At 41.5% G+C, this 19,494-nt stretch overlaps 2 protein-coding genes across 3 annotated transcripts in view; both read right to left on the bottom strand.

Annotated features, from left to right (window-relative positions):
- The window catches only part of syt12 (synaptotagmin XII), a 28,273-nt gene extending 21,719 nt beyond the window's left edge, over positions 1 to 6,554 (bottom strand). The window contains exon 1 of the mRNA XM_085412785.1: positions 6,106 to 6,554. The gene's annotated coding sequence lies outside the window, so the exon portion shown is untranslated. The remainder of the gene's footprint in view (positions 1 to 6,105) is intronic.
- A 3,817-nt stretch (positions 6,555 to 10,371) lies between these two features.
- Positions 10,372 to 19,494, bottom strand: part of peak1 (pseudopodium-enriched atypical kinase 1) — a 106,635-nt gene continuing 97,512 nt past the window's right edge. For both annotated transcript variants that reach the window (XM_085412786.1, XM_085412787.1), the window contains 2 exons: positions 18,111 to 18,928; positions 10,372 to 14,953 (listed from right to left, as the gene is read on the bottom strand). In XM_085412786.1, coding sequence (XP_085268912.1) covers positions 13,598 to 14,953; positions 18,111 to 18,928 — 2,174 coding nt within the window. In that variant the 3' untranslated portion in view covers positions 10,372 to 13,597. The remainder of the gene's footprint in view (positions 14,954 to 18,110; positions 18,929 to 19,494) is intronic.

Genomic DNA, 19,494 nt, shown 5'->3' on the forward strand with positions numbered 1-19,494 from the left:
ATAAAAGTATCCAAACTCAATGTACTCATGTGTAATTATGCTTCAGAATCATATACATATTATTGGAGGTACATCAAACATTACATCAAACATAAGGCCCGGGAGCCAGAATCAGCCCAGCAAAGACTCCAATCCGGCCCATTGGACATTATTAGAAAATGTGAAGGAGTGCATAGATTTTGACCTTTTAACTGTACTTTCATAATTTGTACAGTTTTTCCTATTGATAAAGACGGCCCGCACATATTACCATTTATACTACATCAAAATAATTAACTAATGGATAAACGATTGACAGGAAAGTTCTTATTTTTCTACAGTTAGTGAGTCCAAAGTAAATTAACAAAATCTTTATATTTTATAATTATGAAGTCCAATAATGGCATTCAGAATATACATGTAGTAGAGTAGGGCTGGGCCATATTATACCGTTCACGGTAATACCGGTATAATGTTAGGCAACGATAGGAAAATGAAATATCGCCATAGAATATGAGTAAAACGCGCATGCGCAGTGGCTTTGTTTTCATACGCACATGGCCGATTGTTGAGTGAAACAAATGAACCAGAATTGGTTTGTAAAAATGGTGCAACTTCAGTGATGTGGAACTGGTTTGGTGTTTGTCCGTCAGATACATGACAAAGCACATTTTTTTGCAGAACATGCAAGCGGCCGTCGTTATTGTCGGACTAAGATGCTCTTAAATCTGGGAGTAATCTGGGTCCTAAACTCCATATCCTTCAGGTCAAACGAACACTGCAGCATCACTGAGAGTTAAAAACTGTCTAAATTCTTTCATCTTTAATAAAACGATCAGCATTGCTGCTTTACCAGGTGTAACTATGAAGTTTAACTTCCAGGCATCCATGAAAACAAAATTTATTACATTTAACGGAGTTAGAAGTTAGCAGGAAGCTAGCGGAAGTTAGCTCGCTAGTTTCGCTAGTTACCCAAGCATGATATAGCATGTTCTGACTGAGAGATTTCTGAAAAAATTCAAACGTACAGCTCTGCTATCACTTCCAACATAAATGAAGACAGGAAACTAAACAGCAGTGACGTTTATAGGGTTACTGAAGTTGGGCTAGCTGGTATTTAATGATGTGCTACGTGATCGCTAGCAACACAGCTATGTTAGCATAATATAAACAGTGAAGCTGGAGGACGAACACTAACACTTTTCCACTTAAAAAAGTTAACGTTAAGGTTTCTGATAGTTAGAGACAAATGCAATCGCATGGCAGGATGCTGTAAACGGACCAAACTTCAGTCAGGAGAACAACTGAGATAATCCATCCACAATACGAGGTTAGTCATTAATATACTGCAACAACATGGGAACAGAGCAGCTGCCAGAAAATTCAACATTAATGAATCAATGGTACAAAAGTGGAGGAAGCAAGAAGAATGAGTTTAATAAAGTTTGATTTATCTGACTGCTTTGTTTCGCTTAATGTGCCTTATAATCCTGTGCACCTTATGGTCCGAAAAATACGTACTGCACACTACAGTTTAATGTTGCAAAGCACCTCTTTTTAACTTCAGTGGATATTATACATGGTTATGCTCAGGATATGTCAGCCCATTTCTACTGGAAATGCCTTTTGGTTAAACTTTCAGCAAGGAATTTGCATTTGCACTGTTACATTTTTATAAAGCTTTAATGTACATAAAAACCAGCTTCTTGTTTAAGTGAAAATAAATGGAAGGTTGTCTTTTTGCGCTAGTAATGTTGTGGAGTTGTATTTTGTCTCGCATCAATTATATCGTCAGTTATATCGTTATCGCAAATTTTCAAATATATATCGTGATAAATATTTTTGGCCATATCGCCCTGCTCTATAGTAGAGTGAAATCAAAAAGCAACATAGTACTAGTACAAGTACTCTTGTGGATTAAAAAAACTGATGTATCTCTAGTCCAATGACTTTTGTGAGGTGGCACCAGGAATGGGGGTCAATCATATTTTAGATGGGGCTGGTGTCACCCCATGCCCCCCTTCTTGACACGCCCCTTTTTTCTGTCTATCGTCATCCAGTTAGACATACTCAGACTCCATTGTCTTGGACTGTAACTGGTGATAGTGATCATTGTTGTGCTTCATGTGCAAACTTGGGGCTCACGCTAACAGACCCTAAAGCAAACACTACTAACAGTTTGCCTGCATGTATTCTCTCCAGGTACTCAGACTTCCCCCAACAATCCAAAGTTAATCATGTTAGGTTATTTGGGGATTCTAAATTCACAAATTCAAGCATGAATGGATGGATGTCTCTTCTGTGCTGGGCTTGAGATGGACTGGCAATCTGTCAAATGAGTATGCTGTGTGCCATGATGTCCCAGTGACTGATCAAGAGAGTGTCAAGATGTCTGCAAATCAATTTTAATCCAAAGTATGATGATGGGAGGGAGAAGAATTTTTTTTTTTGCAAAAGTAGAATTCAGAGAGCTGTTTGCTTTTCATCTAATGTGATTACCCAGCGGAGAGCTGCTTCAACAACCCTCACAACCGGAATTTGATTTGTCCCCAGAAATTTGGAGGTTAAATATTTTCTCTCACTCTTTGCCAGAGAGAGAAAAAGCTGTGGGTGTTTTGCGATGAAGAAAAATCCTGCAGTCAAATGTCCAAAAGGCCGATATACAGCACAGAGTGGATAAACAGAAGCACTACTCCTGTTTGGTTGAGTTAATGATGGAGTAACGTTTGTTAGGATTTTGCCTTCTGTCACAGGACGACAGAACATGCTGTTATTACAGAATCAGCTCAATCATGGACGCATCACAACATAACCACGGCCCTTAAAATGATAGCCTGTTAGAATTTGCTGACTGTTTGCATTTATTCCTGCAACCTGAAATGAGTTTTTCCATGCCAACAGTTTTTCATCAGTTTTGTAATCAAACCTGCTGCCCTCAGATTAAAACAGAAAAGCTAATGTGCTTATGTGTGATGTTTTGCTCTCTGTCCCTGTAATTAATTACACCCACTACTTATGAGATTAACCACTTCACAATTTGACTAATAAGGACAGGGAAAGCACTTAGAAAGTGTCTGCTGGACCTGCCTTAATGTCTCGGATAAAGGTTTGCTTCATTTCAGTAATGTGAAAGTAGGTGGAAGCTTAAATTCTCCAAAGAGGTTAAAGGCTTTGAGCACAGATTTATTGATTAACTCTTAAGGAACTGCACTCAAGTGCAAAATTATTTGGGCAGAAATAGGTACTTACTTTGAACACCTTTAGCTTTAAACCTAAAGAATAGCCCAATGCTGGACTTCCTGTTTATTAGCATCAATGTTGTATCGCTTCAAGATAACAGTGAAGTTAAGCAGCCACTTTTATACTGTGTCAACACTGCTCACTGCTCTTAGAGCTAAAGTCTCCTAAATGTGATTCATCTCGGGACACTTTATGATTCTCTTTGTAGCCTTGCTGCCTTTTGAGGCATCTCTGGGAGAGGTGAGCTCTAGTTACATTTGGCAGCAAAACTGCTCTGACCACAGGCATTCACCATAAAAAACGAGTCAATCCATTACACGGTCTGGTCTGAAAATATTGGATGTGATACATTAAGGGAAACCCAGTCCTTGTTGTTAAGAAATACCATTTTGATAATGGCTGTGGGCCTCGGGTGTTTCCGTAGCCTCGCAGAGCCGGTGTTCGTCTGAGTGTTCTCAGTTTCCTTAATGTAATAACACTTTTTTCCCAGAGGAGTTCAACACGGACAATGGGAGGTGAAGAGAGTGTGTTAAGGCTGAAAGAGAGAGAGAGTGTGTGTGTGTGTGCGTGTTAGAGAGAGAGAGAGACAGGGAAAGCCCATGACAGAGAGGGAGAAATAGGAGTAGGTGTTAAACGAATGGCTGAGATGATTGCGAGTGCTGGTGGAGGAATCAGATTCTGAGGATCTCGTATTTCAACTCAGTGACGGCGACGCACACGTCGCTTCGCACAGACTTTTGGCACGATTAGAAAAGTGCAGGAAAACACTCATGGAGGAAGCCAGACTAACGAGATGAATCCCCTCATTTCAAATGTCAAAATAAAAGTAAAAAAGAAAACAAGTATTTTAAATCCTCTTTAGATGTTAAGTTCATTTCGTCTTTACTAAAAACACCTCTGAAGTACAGAGAGTCTGCTCCTACACATCCTTTGACTGATACAAAAAGGTTCCCAGGGAGTCGGTACAAACAGTCCTCTTAAGAGTAAAAGCGAGGCCCCTAAAGTCACAAATATCACTGCAGAAAACACCGAGCAGGAAGGAGCATTAACTAAATTACTATCTTTAAGGCATAATTATCTACATCATTTAATAGCGTTATGGTGGAAAACATTCAAATTAAAAGCTCAACTTGTATAATTTTCCTCTCTGTGAGATCCTGACATTGTTTCCCAGCCTTTAGTGTGTATCTGTTACCTCCGTGTTTCCCTAAGGATGGGTAATGTTTAAGCTGCTGGCACTTTAGCCAAGTGGTGACATCATGTTTCATTTGAACTACACTATCTGTTTTTTCATGATAATAATTAAAAAAAAAAACATTTGGAGGAAAACCTGAAAGATTAAAGAAAAAAACTGTATATAGAAGATGGACATGGCCACTACGACATCACCCACTGGTTTGTAAAGTCCTCGTTTGAATTCTTGGTTTCAGCTTTAGCTGTTTCCATGTTATTGTTTTTTGGGCCAAAAGTGACTCTATTAGCCTGAGATGGTGCAGTGCAAGGTTATCAGCTAACACTTGGCAGCATGAGGAGAATCCATACAGTATGGCTGCATCACAAACAGGTAACTGCTAATGACTTTCATGAAAAAATTTAATGAACACAAATAAAATTACAAAATTTCACTCACCAACAATAGAAGCTAAGATGTCTTGTATGCGTTCTTTGTCAGACAGTTGTATTACAAAATGTTCTAAACTGAAAAACAATAAATGAAAATACATAGGAAACAGTGGAAAAAGAGCATTTTCTTTGATTTAAATGTTTATGTAACACTTAGTTACTTTAGTGCACTATGAGTGACCATGGGGACGATTTTTCTTAGTAGGAAAAGCTAATATCATAGAAAATACAATTAGAAGTCCAAACTCTATGTCTTCGTTCAAAGGTTATTGTAGTTAACTAAACTAAAAACTAGATGTGAAAAAATAAAAATGAACTGAAAACTATTTTGTGAACTTGGAAAATGAACCAAAAGAAAATAAAAATATCCTTAGCTTACGTAATGAGTCACTGATGTATGTGTGAAGTGCTGTATTGAGACTCTGAATGCCTACAAAACTGTGAGTCCTGCCTCTTACATACGGCCCCATACAATAACAATAAAAGGACTAAAACACTGAGACTAATAACAAATAAAACATAAACCAACATAAGAAAATCTACCTTGGAAACTAAACTGAATTTTTTAAAAAGTCAAAATGAAATACAAATTTAAAACTAATATGAAAATTCAAAACTACAATAAACTCCATATTGGAGTCCTGGGCGGGCGATTCTGGACCCCGAACCTTATATTTGACACCCCTGCTATAGAGTAGTAAAATTAAACACAAACTGTCAGCCTACTAAGTAAAACGGTTACTTACTAGGTTAATAACTTTAATCCACCTCTGTGAAAGTGAGCTAGGTTTTACAACAATACTCAACTCCAAAGTATCCCGAACTTTCCAATGATGCCAACGTTTTTATCCCTGCTTTAAATCCTTAACAACAAACGTCTGTCTTAAAGCAACTTTTAGCCGTCTCCATATTTTCACAGCATCCTCACAGACATCTAACCAGTCTCACGTGCCCTGCGCCAGCACTTCAGTCGACTTGCAACGCAAATCAATATTTGGATCAAAAAGCCAGGCAGAGACACACAAACACGCACACACACACACGCGCACACACACAGAAGCGAAGCATATCCTGCCATCCCGTCTGCTGGAATGTATTCACAGGCGTCTCTAATGAATTTAAATGAATCCCCTCATGCCAACACGGAAGCCCGGGAGCAAGGTCCCGGGTCTGGGTTGCATGTTTATGCTCAGCGGGAGCGCACGGAGCTGCTGGCAGGTGGTCGACCGAGCCAGCCGGCCGGAGTTAGCACGCATTTCTTACCGGGAGTTTTCTTTTGGCGCAGTGGAGAGGAAGGAGGAAGAGGAGGTGGGGGGTAGACCAACTCCACCGCTCTCCCTTCTTCAGGCGGCTCTCTCCATCCGATGACAGCGGTGCCGGTCGGGTTTATCTACCCCGGGGAGGTGGAGGGAGGGACACGGCGTTCACACTGATGATGGTGCTGATGGTGGAGGAGCTGCTGCTGGGTCAGCGCATCCGGAAGCGTTCAGATACGGCCAACCGGAGGAGGGAAAAGAGGGAGAAGAAGAAGAGGAGGAGGAGGGTTTGATGTTTAACTCAGAGGGGTCCGTGTGTTTCCGTCACTAAGGTCTGCAGAAAGCTGCAGCCAGAGCCGCAGATGAACCTCCGACCGACTGCACAAATGAAGTCCCACCCCTGCAGCGCAACTTCTACCTTCGGGCTGCTCGATAGACTCGACCACCGCCTCCTCCTCCTTCAAGGCTTCACAACAGCAGCAGTGGGGAGGACCTGCCTGCTCTACGTGCACACACTGTTGTTACACAACCCCGCGCACGAGGAGGAGGTGTGTGTTTGAGTGAGAGAGAGGTACACAGGTACACCCAAACTTTTGAAGTCACCCTCAGCATCCCTCCACAAATCTGACGCCTGTGAAAACTCTCCTGCGCCCCCCACCTCAAATGATCAAAATCTGTCTGCTGAACAAACCTCCACCTCCTCCACCGCCATCACCACCACCCTGATTCATCTGAGATTTGAGCTGTTAGGGATGATTCAGTGTGAAATTGCATAACTGTCTGTGCTGGAGGCTGGCATGGTGCAGTAATGAAACCTCTGATAAGAAAAACATGCATCAGTCCTCATTTCCCCCAAATAATTCTAATTAAACTATTTCCAACTAGTGTGCACTCACTACATGCTGCAGTCGGTTTTAATGAGTGAAATGCTGCAAAGACACAGCTCATATGATATGTGATTTTTTTTTTAAATGTTACTTTACAAGCCCAACATTGTAATTACAAACCATCAGCTGGTCTTTAAAACATTATTAGACACAAATAAAAGTAATTTTAATAACTGAGCTGAAAACTAACCCAGACAGTTCTTGCTGGAAATAGTTTTCATTCATCTCAGTTTTGCATATAAAATGCTTGAAATATGAAATAAGATCAAAGTCTGAATCTTAAAGGGGACATGCTTCACTCAATCCCAAATCCTTGAGTCCCATGCTCCACAGTTCAGACTACATTTTACTCATACTGGGCCTTGGCAAAGCTGTATATCTACTGTCAGCCTTCCAAAAAATGAATTTTAGTCCTTTAAGCAAGCTTTATTCTGATTGGCTGCCCCACACAGCAGTTGCCCAGAGCTGTGCGGGCTAAAACCAACACATAAGGTGTGAAATTAAATGTTTTTGTTTTACATGTGTTAAAGTGTGTAACAACACATTCTTTTCAATTTTTTTTTAAAGATTCTAAGAGTGCGGGATATTAAGGCTCTCTGTTCTAATCAACATCATAGAGCGCCACGATTAGAAAACTATGTTTAAAGCAGCTTGAAGCCATGACATCCAGGTTATGCGAGTTTCTATGCTCATGGCCACGTTTAATATGAACATCCATCACTGGAACACACGTGACAAAAAGAGAATAGCATAAAAGATCCTTTTTAATGCATACACGATCACCTCGAGGACCTTCTATTTGCAAAAAGTTGCAAAATCCACTTTTGAATTTGCAAAAAGTTGTGGAAAACCTGCAAATTCCAGCTAACATCGTATAAAATAATAGCTATAAAACCGTTAAACAAATAACAAAACCCATAAAGGACAATTTAGGTGTTTATTCAGCAGTTTGGACAGCTACACTTTCCCAACCGTATAATAACTCTAAATTCTGGAGGTGTTGTCATAGCTCACCTGAATGATTGGTCAAACGCATGCCAAAGGCCATCGCCGCAGGATCCTCTGAGCACCAGACTGACCTCTTTGATCTCATTCAACTTGATTCAAATGAGCCAAAACTGTGTTTCAAAAATCAGGCGGAAATGCTATGTTTTGATTTGACCACCCACAGGACACACATACACATGCACCCACATCTTTTGTGATTATTCGCTGATACAGATTAGACACTGTGAGGGACCAAGCAGCCAAGGCATAGAAGACACAGGCAAAATCTTCAAAAAACTTTCTTTATTTTAACCCTCAAAAAGTTCAAAAATGACAAAATTCAAAAACATAATTAGCAGGCCCATAAAAGAGGTCAACTAAATATAACTCTGCAAAAAGTAATTTCCAGAAACTTAAATAAACAAAGTGGACACAACTTAACTCACAAACTGACCTAATTACAAAGATGCATGAGGGTAGCTTTTATAGTGGTTTGGCCAAACCATTTACACACAATAGGGGGAAAACAAACACACTAATATTACCTAAGCACAGATTAACCTAAGTAAACCTAAAACACCCCTGTTCCTGATAAGCACATGGTCTGTCCTGCTGAGCAGGCATTTTGCTCTCAGAGTCCTCAGCCACGCCTTTCGCCCAGACAGGAAACAGCCACCGCCCAAAACCAGGTAACTCAAAGAAAAAGAAACATAATTAATATAACAAAACATTTTTAGAAAAACCACACAATATTATGTGCGTGCCTCATATTATCAGGGGGTTTAACCAAATGATTAATGAATTATATTAATGAAGAAAACTGCAAACCAAACTCATAAAGTGAACAAATGGACTGATTTACCCCTGTGTGGCTGATGCCATCACAGACACTCAGCAGTGTGTTGATGAAGAACTGCAAAGTTGTTATTTTGGCCCAAAGAGGTGATTTAATTTGTTTATGTAATGTAAATACATGTACTTGCAGGTATTTACTCCTTTTCACAGCTTCACAGATGCTTGAATGTGGTACACACTACTAAACAGAGTCAGCCAGTAAAGAGATTTTGAACACTGGAGAGCAGTGCATGTTGTTGTTCTTTAGCATGCCGCCATCTGGTGGTGAACATTGGCAGAGAACTACATCTTCTTATCAGCTAGTTCCTTCAGGGGTCGCCATAGCAGATCATCTTGCTCCGTCACACCAACCCTCTGCATGTCAATACAATCTTCACTCCATCCATCAATCTACTCTGAGGTCTTCCACCTTACCTCCTGCCTGGTAGCTCAATCTCCTGCATCCTTCCAAACATCCACCATCCCTGCTCTGCACGTGTCCAACCATCTCAGACTTTACTCATTAACTTTGTCTCCAAGCTGCTCGACCTCAGTTGTCCCTCGGATGTCCATTGGAAAAACTTAGCATCTTTAACTCTGAAACTTCGAGCTCGCTCTTCTGTCTGTGTTTGTCGGTTTCACATTCTTTACACTATACATCATAGCAGGTCTCACTGCCATGTTACACACCTTCCCATTCACTCTTGTTATATTACAATAAAAGCAAAAATTGGAGGGGATTTTGCTTTAATTAATTCTGAAAGCTATCACGGAGGCAAGCAGACAGTACCAATACAGGCATTTGGGATAAACAGAAACTTGTTTAAAAAGAAATGTGTTTATTCCTTAAAACCACTTTCAATGTGGTTTTTAAGTAACAAAAACCTCATTTAAACACAAACTGCTGAGTACTTTACAGAGTAAAAAAACAACCCATGTTTCCAGTTTTATAATGCCCACTGTAAATAATTTAAAGGCTCCTTATCAGCATTGAGCTTGAGGACAATTCTTATTTTGCTGATGTGGCTGTATCAATTCAGGTCAAGAATGACCTGAAATAGCAGCACGGTGGCACGGTGGTTAGCACTGTTGCCTCACAGCAAGAAGGTCCTGAGTTCAATTCCACCATCAGGCCGGGGTCTTTCTGTGTGGAGTTTGCATGTTCTCCCCGTGTTTGCGTGGGTTCTCTCCGGGTACTCCGGCTTCCTCCCACCGTCCAAAGACATGCAGTTTGTGGGGATAGGTTAATTGGATAATCCAAATTGCCACTAGGTGTGAATGTGAGTATGAATGGTTGTCTGTCCTTGTGTGTTAGCCCTGCGACAGACTGGTGACCTGTCCAGGGTGTACCCCGCCTCTCGCCCTATGACAGCTGGGATTGGCTCCAGCGCCCCCCGCGACCCTGAAAAGGATAAGCGGTAGCGAATGGATGGATGGATGGAATGACCTGAAATAACTATCCTGATTTCCAAGAAAAAAAAGTAATAAAAACTTTGGCAGAAAGACTGAAATCCTTCCTTTTCTAAACAGTTAAATCAAGCAAAAATGACACAGAGCACAAAGAGTATATATAAAAAACATATATTTATTGTTCTGTTACTGTTGGTTAAATTGAACAACAATAAATGGCTGCAGGCCAGGAGACATACTGTACACATACTTAGAAAGCCCTGGAGAGCTTCCGTTTTTAGATTCAGTGGCAGTTAACAATGCAAAAGAGAAAACCAGAGCAGAAAGAGGAACAGAAAACAACGTCCGCCGTATTCCAAACGGCGGATGAATATTATGGTTCAGTGGTGCGTTCAAAAGTCATCCTTCAGCCAAAGTGGTTTTTCTCCTACGCAGGTAACTTTACAAGAGGGGTAAAAATACTGTACATTGTTCTTTGCGTGGATGCAACTGAATGATTGGGATCTTTTACAATTGATTCTTTGTGTAGGACAGTGATAACTACTCACCTTGTTCTTCCTCCAAAACATGCAAGGTGGAAGAAAATCAAGTAAAGCTTTTAAAAGATAAAATGATTATTAGACTCTCGTGACAGAAATAGAAGTGCTCCGTACGCCACAAAATAGTGTGGATTAAAATAGATAAAGGTTATATATATATATTTATACTATATTTAATATATAAAGGCTTAACTCTGAATACAAGGACAGCCACCAGTGCTGTCCCACACACATTCCTCAGTACACAAACCCTTGAACACAGTAACAAACTTTAAACCTGCTTTGTCTCGTTTTTTGCTCCAAGGACCACAAAGTTTTTGCACATCTGAAATAAAGTAAATTTGCAGCACCAGTCCTCCAAGTATTAAATTCTGGGATACAGATATTATTCGGGGTGTTTTGTTCGACACATTAAATTCAATGGTAACACTTTATAATACAGCCGCTGACTGAGGGCATACTTCCCTTGTAATTGAATGGAATTGTAATGTATTTATTTGAAATGACAATGTAATTATATTTAGATACAAATACTTCAAGATAGGTGCACTGGAATAATGGTGTAACACGTTAGGTTTTTATAGGAAACAGAAATAATTACACTGTAAGTACTGCATAATTTCTTGGTACTTTAATAGAAAAACATTATCTTACATTGTAAGTACACTGCATTTTCTGGGTCATGGGAGTGGCTTAACCACGCCAAACTTCTAAGTATTTTACAGCGAAGGAGACATAATGAACATTAAGGGTGTAAAAGGCGAGGTTCAGTCACTCCATAATACAGATACACTCCGAGAAGTAGAGCATACTTATGATGTAGAAAAGGAAAATACTGTTTGTCTGCAAAATTCACAGTTAATTACATATTGCCTAAAATTGTTTCTCCTGTCCTGTAAAAATATCTGGAAATTAAGCAAGGTCAGGGCACTCCATAACTGGGCCATGCCCTGAAAAGTACAGAGCACCTACGGTGTAAGATAGAGAAATATTGTTTGTTTTTACAATTACTTACAGTATGAATACTTCTTTGTTTCCAGTAAAAATCTAACTTTTTACCCCGTTATTCCATTATACGACCTTTTAAATATTTGTATGTGGATATAATTACATTGCAGTTTCAAATAAAATGTGTTAAAATTCCACTAAATTACAGGAGAATTACACTCTTAGTTATGGACTGTGTTATAAAGTGTTACTGGTTGAGGCTTCTGTACATGTCTTGGTTTTACTGACTCCAGACTGGAAAGTCAATAACACAGAGCTCGTTTAATTCAGAGTGACAAGCAGGAAGCATCAATACAGGATTTACTCTCCTACTGGTAGAGCAAAGGGGGAAAAGAGAAGAGGGGAAACAAACAATATAGGAGGAATGGAAGCAAGTGTCAGTGGCTGTGTAATTAGTTTCTCTCCAAGATAGAATTTATACATGAAACTAGGTGGTTGAACTAAAAAAAGCACATTTGTAGAGCAGATGAGAACAAATGTCCGTTTCAGTCCACACAAACGTTTACATTCCACACGCTGCAAAACACATCAGATCCAGCTCCTCAGATTCACAGGAACTTTATTCAGTCTCACCGTGTGCTCCGGGCTCCACCGAGGGGCACCAGCGTTCCAAATGTAAATGTGCAAATGTCATCCGTAACGCAGAACCGTTCAAAAACAACTCGACAAAAAGATAAAACGATCGACAAAGAATAACTTTTTTGCAGTCCCTGAAATATCCCATCTACTATAAGAAGTACTTTCCACTGAACTTTACCTTGCTTCTTAAGTTGCAGGATTGAAATGAAACTGATCAGTTTATGTGCCACAAAACAAAAACAAAGGAAGAGAGTATTAGTAAAAGACTGCATAATGCTGTTACCTCAAAAAGAAATAAAAGACAGGTATTAATTGCACATACGCCAACAAGAACCCAAACCAGCAGCCAGGGTGGTCGAGCCTTTTCCAACTTCGAAGCGTAAAAACATTAAATGAAAAGCCAAGTTTAGCTCAGTGTTCGTCACCCACCTCTACAAAGCTCTGTGCAGAAATGTGTTTTGATAATTATTTATGTTTAAAATTTTTTTGTTAATTTCAACTTCATACTGGCTTTTGAATTTCGAAAAGCACAATGAGTAAATGAAGAAGTCTCAGCTGTGCAAATGTCAAGACTAAAATATATTAAATTCAATGTTCAGCCATGTCCTCATGTCTGGCAAAAGCTTGTTTTTCCTCCACTCCCTTCATTTCAAATCCTCCCTACACTCCCCTTTTTTCTGATTCAAATAAAACTTGCTTATAATACAACACTGCGTAAAAAAAAAGAGTCAAATTATTGGGATGAAACTCCAAATTCTCAGTTTCCTTTCTAAATTCTGACCGTGGTGTCCCTTTAGATGTCAGACAAAACTTGCAGAATATCAATATGCATCACCGTAGAAGCTTAGTTATTTCATTTCACACTCCCTCAAACCCTGTAGACAGATGGCGTGAAAATGATATTTAACACTGAGTACTCACAACTCTCCAAGTCTGGAGACTTGTCTCAGAAACACAAAATCTTAAAATAATTCCTCACACGTTTGGTAAAATCCTCAGTTTAGTACTGGTGGAGTGATAAACTCATGATATGTGAAGACGCGGGGCATTGATGACGAGAGCCAAAACGATTTCAATTAGCATAGCCGATTCAGTCCAAGAAGAAAACACAGACACAGCACAAGCAGCTGTTTTGTTTTAGGTGAGCACTGTGGAGCTGACTATTAGCTTACATCACACTTTTAACATCAGCAGAGGGACCACACAGGGGGGATATGTTGGCTCTGTTGCCATAGTAACAGTTGGGCAGAGAAACTCAGAGTGGCTGCGAAGGAGTCAAGTGAAAGGTGTGTGCTGGATGTATTTGAGTTTGGTTCTGTGCTGGGTGCACTGGCTGGTTCTCATTCGGAGATGGGGGATGCTGTTGGGGCTGTTGCAGGATGTGCACCACCCGGCCGAGGGTCTCTGTGGTGGCGAACGCCAGGTACTGGCAGCACAGCCAGTCCTCCAGGCTCACGCCACAGGCGTTGTCCAGCGAGCGCTCTGCGAACTTGATCATCATCAGTGTCCGCTTGAGGTCCAGCCAGTTCTGCAGGGTGGCCTCGCGTTGGCCCGAAGTGGCCCCGGACATAGGCCCGGTGCTGCTGCAGCCCAGCGCCTGAAACAAGTCCTCCCGAGGTCCCCAGAGGAGGCACTGGAGGCAGGCCCGCGCCTCGGCCATCCGGATTCTTTCGGAGGGGTTAACGGTGAGCAGCAAGCGCGCCAGCTGCTGCAGCCCCTGTGAGTAAAGCGATCTCACGGGCAGCGGTGGAAGGTCGGCCCAGGTGTACTCCCGCTCCTTCAACTCCGGCGTCTCCTCAAAGGGGTTGGGTCTGTGCAGCATCTCATAGATCAGAATCCCAGTCTGGAACTCATCACACTTGCGGTACTGGGTGGCTGTGATGATTTCGGGTGCCAGCCTCGACTGGTCGCGCAGCGTGCCGGGGTCAGTGGCCATGAGAGTGGTCTTTTGTTTCGCTTGGGAGAAGTTGCTGATGATGAGGCGTGCGGGGCAGGTGGAGTTGGCGGCAGCGGTGGCTGCAGCGCTTGCCCCCGAGCTGCTGCCGTTGCTGTTATTGTTGGGCTCCAGTAAGTCCAGATTCCAGGGGTTGCCAGGCTGGCATTGGACCAGCAGCAGGTTTTCGAGTCGCAGGTCACAGTGGGTCACGTGGAAAGGTTTCATGTGCTCCAGCCCGGAGCAAAGCTGCAGCAGCAGCAGACAGACCTGACGCTCATACAGCTCCGGGTTTTGAGTGTGCCGGCTCATGCCTTCTCTGACAAAGTCGGCCACTGTCTGGAAGGGCACCTCACGTGTGATCACCACCACTCGGCTCCTCAAGCGGCCAGCTGTGTTCATGTGACCCGCAGCCGGGACTTCATCTAGCTTCCCATTTGGAGAAGGCGATTTTGAATCTGCCATCTTAGCCTCTTTGTCCTTTACTGTCGGCCCCCCTTCCTCCTTATCTGCTTCTTCCTCCTCTTCTTCCTCTTCCCAGGGCAGCAGGCGGGCAGGAACATCAGCCAGGAAGTGGCCACAGTCCTGCTGGATGTTGAAGTGCACTGGCAGGCTCTGCCTCACTGCGAGGCTGTGGAAAAACTGCTGCTGGGTCTCCTTCACCTGGCTCCGACAGATCTGAAGAAGTACAAATAAATGTCAGAGAAAAATCACTGTCAGTCCAATGTCTTGAGTTGAAGATGAGAATTCAATCACCCTAAAGTCATTTTCAGATCTTATTTGTCCATATATCAGCAATGAAACATAGGGGAAACTTCAATGATATTCTAGTTTTCTTACTGTCACGAAATAACCCGACGATTCTGTGACACACAGCAGAAACGACACAAATGAGCCACACTGTTACCCTTAGTGTCGGCAAAAACGTCGGCATCGTTCCTTTATTTTGAGTCTCTGTCACATACACTGTCCTGCTGTCAGAAACGCTTACAGAAGCATTGGATGTGTATCGATCCATGGCTAAAAATACACCTCGAAATGCACCCCTTACCCCTGTCAGTGCACAGTTTGGTTAAAAAAAACAAGATGCTTAGCTGCTTTAGGAAATAACTTCGAGGTTTTAAACATGAAACCTGTCACAGGCGGGGACAGGGTTGTATATTTTAAGAACAAACACTTGGTTGGTTTCAGTCTTTTCATGAGATCTGTTCACAATATGATCATAAACAATGGTTTTACTGGGATTTATTTTTAAAGTAAATCCGTCAATACCTGACCTTTTGCCCATCTTCCTGTAATTCCTATATACTGTGTTTTCATATGGTCGCTGGTAACTAAATTAGATTCATCTCAATGAAATAAAACGGGGTCTACTGGCAGCAGAATTGGCCTTTTGGCTGCTGTGGGCGACCTCCAAACAAACAGCGACCTTCTGCAACACCAGGAGAAAACACAGAACATTTCAGTGGAGAACTCAAAAACATTTTCTGTTTCTTTCGAAACTCTCTGTCCTGCTCGGTTTCTCTCAAACAATGCAGCTAATGATACACAGCTGAAAGGGCAGAAAGCCGAGCTGAGGCTGTTACAGACAGCACTGAGAGTGTGTCTCTGTCTCCTAAAGCAGTTACAGCCTCCATAGCTCTCATTCTTAATCTTTGATCACAGCACAGTGAGAGGTGAAGCCGAGTCAGAGACAGAGTCAGTCTGTGCAGAAAGCATGATGTATTAGATGTCTGGGGTTGAACAACATTCTGTCCCCTTGAAAATGAATAGTGTGGTTTCATTAATAATGATCAAATTTAACCTGTTTGTCTTCACTGATGTGCAACGTTTGCAGAAATTACTCTCAGAAATTTAATAAATGTCCCCAAAATACAAAATGACTCAAAGATGTTGTGAGGACAAGTGAGTTTGCTGTAATGCATAAGACTAAACAGTGAGTTGTAAAGATGCTGTAATGAGAAACCTCTGGCAGGTGTCTAACATTTGTTGTTTACTATTGTAGAATCTGATTGTAGTGTATGTATGGATATATATGTATATACGGGAGGGCAAACCTGGATGAGACTTTGTATGAACACCGCCAGACATACAGCGATTAACATATATATATATATTAATATCTTTAAAAATATATACTATAAATCCCAATTGTTTTCATTTTCCTCCTATATATTATGCAAATTTCATCATCCCCCTGTGATTGTGACATAAGTTCTTTGTTTGTGTTTCCTGTGGCACTTTCAATGTATGTTTTAAACAGTAAAAACAATAAAAATCTACATGTAAAGACGAGATGCTGATTTTTCAAAGTGGCCAAATAGTAACACTCTAACGTTGCTGTAAGATAGAACTTGAAAAGTTTTCCATCTTGATAAAGAATATGTAAAAATATTGCAGCCTTTTATTAACTGTATATAGCTGCAAAGTAGCTAATAATTATAGTACTTAGCAACTGAGTCACCCTTGATATAAATCAAGACATGGATTATGAATTAAAACCTGAACATGTTTTTATAACACAACGACAACCTCAGTCATTTCACTTTATTACTTCTATTAAAAGTTTAAAGTGTTTGTTGTGATTTATGTAGATTTGATTAAACTCTCATACAGCATGAATAACCGCATCAGTGCACTCCTTTCAGACGCACCCTGTAATTGTTCAGGAATGTGCAGCTTCACTTGATGTTTGTTTGAGCATGATGGCTCACGATGACTAGACCTGCCTACTTCACTTTCTTTGAAGACATCTGCAGATTTTCAAAACTCTGACACCGTACTCGTGTTTCTGGTTGTAACACAATCCTGCAAATTAGTAGAAACTCACTGCTTTTATTACCACCTCTTGTCTCCTTAATGTCGACTCTTCAGTGATACGCTAGAGCTTTAAAGCACAGTGAGGTGCTCACTGAATTCTTTGGAGAGCTAAAGTGAGTAATTAGCACAGAAGTAAAATATGAAAGTTCAGATGCGTCATCTGCACATAAAGGGTTAAAGGAAGGCAGGGGCATAGCTGGGCTGCATTCAGACAGAGTTGGGGAAGGTTTAATTGGGAAGTTGGGGCTTGTTTCTACTGCTTCTGGTTGCCTTATTTATAGATGAGCGTCTTTAAAAAAAACAAGAGTCTCTCTTAAGCCTGCTGCTAATACGAAGGCAAGGCTTTGAAGTGGTGTGGCGCACAGTGTTTCATATCCTGTGAATAATTTAACCTTCATCCATATCTGCTTTGTGTTTAGCGTCAGAACTCTTTCGGCAAGCTGTGCCCTCAAACCACCACATGCATCTCCATACACACTGAAGACAAAGCTGCTCCTCTCGCACAATCGCACAGAGGCGAAGAAAACAAACAAACAAACACAACAACGCTCGTTTTTATTGCACAAGGTCATGCCCTAAGGGATCAAAGTTTAAGTGCCAATATTTCACAGCACTTCAAGAAAAGAGGGGAGGAGATTCGTCGGCATAAGCACAAGGATTTTATGAATCTACTGCAAAGACAGCAGCTACCAGAGAAAGATATCTACAATACTTTTGATGTAGCAAGAATTCAAACCAATCCCCCACAACAAATAAACACACTAATTAAGAGAAAACTAAGAACAAGCTGAACAAAGAGATGCTGAAATATTTTACTGAGATCAGAAAACATCACTTCTTTTGGGGGGGGGAAACAGCTTTGACTGTAAAATAGGACAAACCTTGTTTTTCTCTTCTTTCCTACAAGTCAGTGTTTAAGGTTCTTTCGAGGTTTTAGGGTTTAAATATTCAACAGAATATGTAACACAAAAGAAGCTGTATTCATTTAACACCAAACTAAAAGAAAGAATCTCACCTTGATGGCATAATTGACCAGTGGGTCCTTGGCATAAGATGCAGTGTAGTAAACGGCGTCCCCCGCCTCACAGCAGGGTTTCCCAGTGGTCAGCCTGAAGTGGGACCAGCTTTCAGTGCCAAACCTCAAATGATCTTTCTGGCCAGCCATGAAACGGTCCTCGCATTTTGCTGCCAGTTTCCGTAGAGTGTCTGTGTGGAGCCCGCGGATCCTCCCCACCACCTCATCCCAGCTGTCCAACCCCCTGTAAAGAGCAGGTCTCTGGGGTTTGGAGGCTGCGCCGCCTCCGGCAGCTCCGCGACCCGCTGTCCGACCCCTTCCAGCCAGGGATTCTGAACTTGGGTAGACTCTCTTCTCTTTGCCGGGGGTTGCGCTGGCTGCAGCAGGTGAAGGCTGAGGGACCAGAGAGGACACGCTATTGGTCATGCGGGCCTTGTTGGTAGCTGTGGCAGCTGATGACCTCTCTAAGGAGTCACCGCTCTCATGGTCGTGGCCTCGATGTGGTTCGGAGCTCAGAGAGGAGCTCTGACTAGCTGTTTCCCAGGTGGAGTCCAAGTCATAAAGAGGGTTGGCTACACTAAGGTTGGTGCCCCCCGGTTTAGCTTCAGCTCGAGGCCTGAGGCCTCCCACTGGCTCTTTGCCTCCCAGGATGGGTTCAGTACTGGAACGAGGAACTGCTTTTTTGGGTAATGGCGGTGGTGTAGCTTTAGGGGCTGGCTGCTCAGCGAGGCCTTCGATTTCGATGGAGGCTAGTGTGTCATTGGATGCTTTCATGTTTCTTGGCTGTTTAAGTGGAATCATGCTGGCTCGAGATTTACCTGAAGGAAAGAAAACAGAAAACATTCATACTGCATAAAAAAGATCCAGTGAAACTAAAAGACTGTTGGGACCCTTCAAATTGAACGGAGGGCGTAATGATATCCAGTTCAATAAGCAGGAAGAACAGCTCCTTCAATTTCCTTGAATTAAATTCACACAATAATCTAATGTTAGTATACAACAGACTTTATATGAAAAAATTAGCCCATTAACTCCACAACAATGATTTGACAGCACAGTTATTACCTTAAATAACCTGCAGACAGAAATTTTATAACCAAAATCTAATCAGTCAATGAAAGCATTTGCACAGATTCAATATTTCACGTATATGTATACCTTTAAATACTCATCCAAATACATTCGATAGTTTGTCAACACCATTTCTGTGTTGTTGTTTTTTTAACTCCACACTCTGATCAGTTAAGACACCAACAGAAACATCGCTCTCAAGTTGTTTTGGTTTGGAAGGGAGGTGGGGAATCTTTGCCATGGGAAAAAAACAACTTAAAGACCCAGATATCAGTAAAGGATACATGAAAAAAATAAAACGACACAAAAGCTG

This window comes from Rhamphochromis longiceps, linkage group LG7, assembly GCF_057381845.1.
Source record: "Rhamphochromis longiceps isolate RC_006_pf linkage group LG7, R_longiceps_female_GT1.1, whole genome shotgun sequence".
In the NCBI taxonomy this organism is placed as follows: domain Eukaryota; kingdom Metazoa; phylum Chordata; class Actinopteri; order Cichliformes; family Cichlidae; genus Rhamphochromis; species Rhamphochromis longiceps.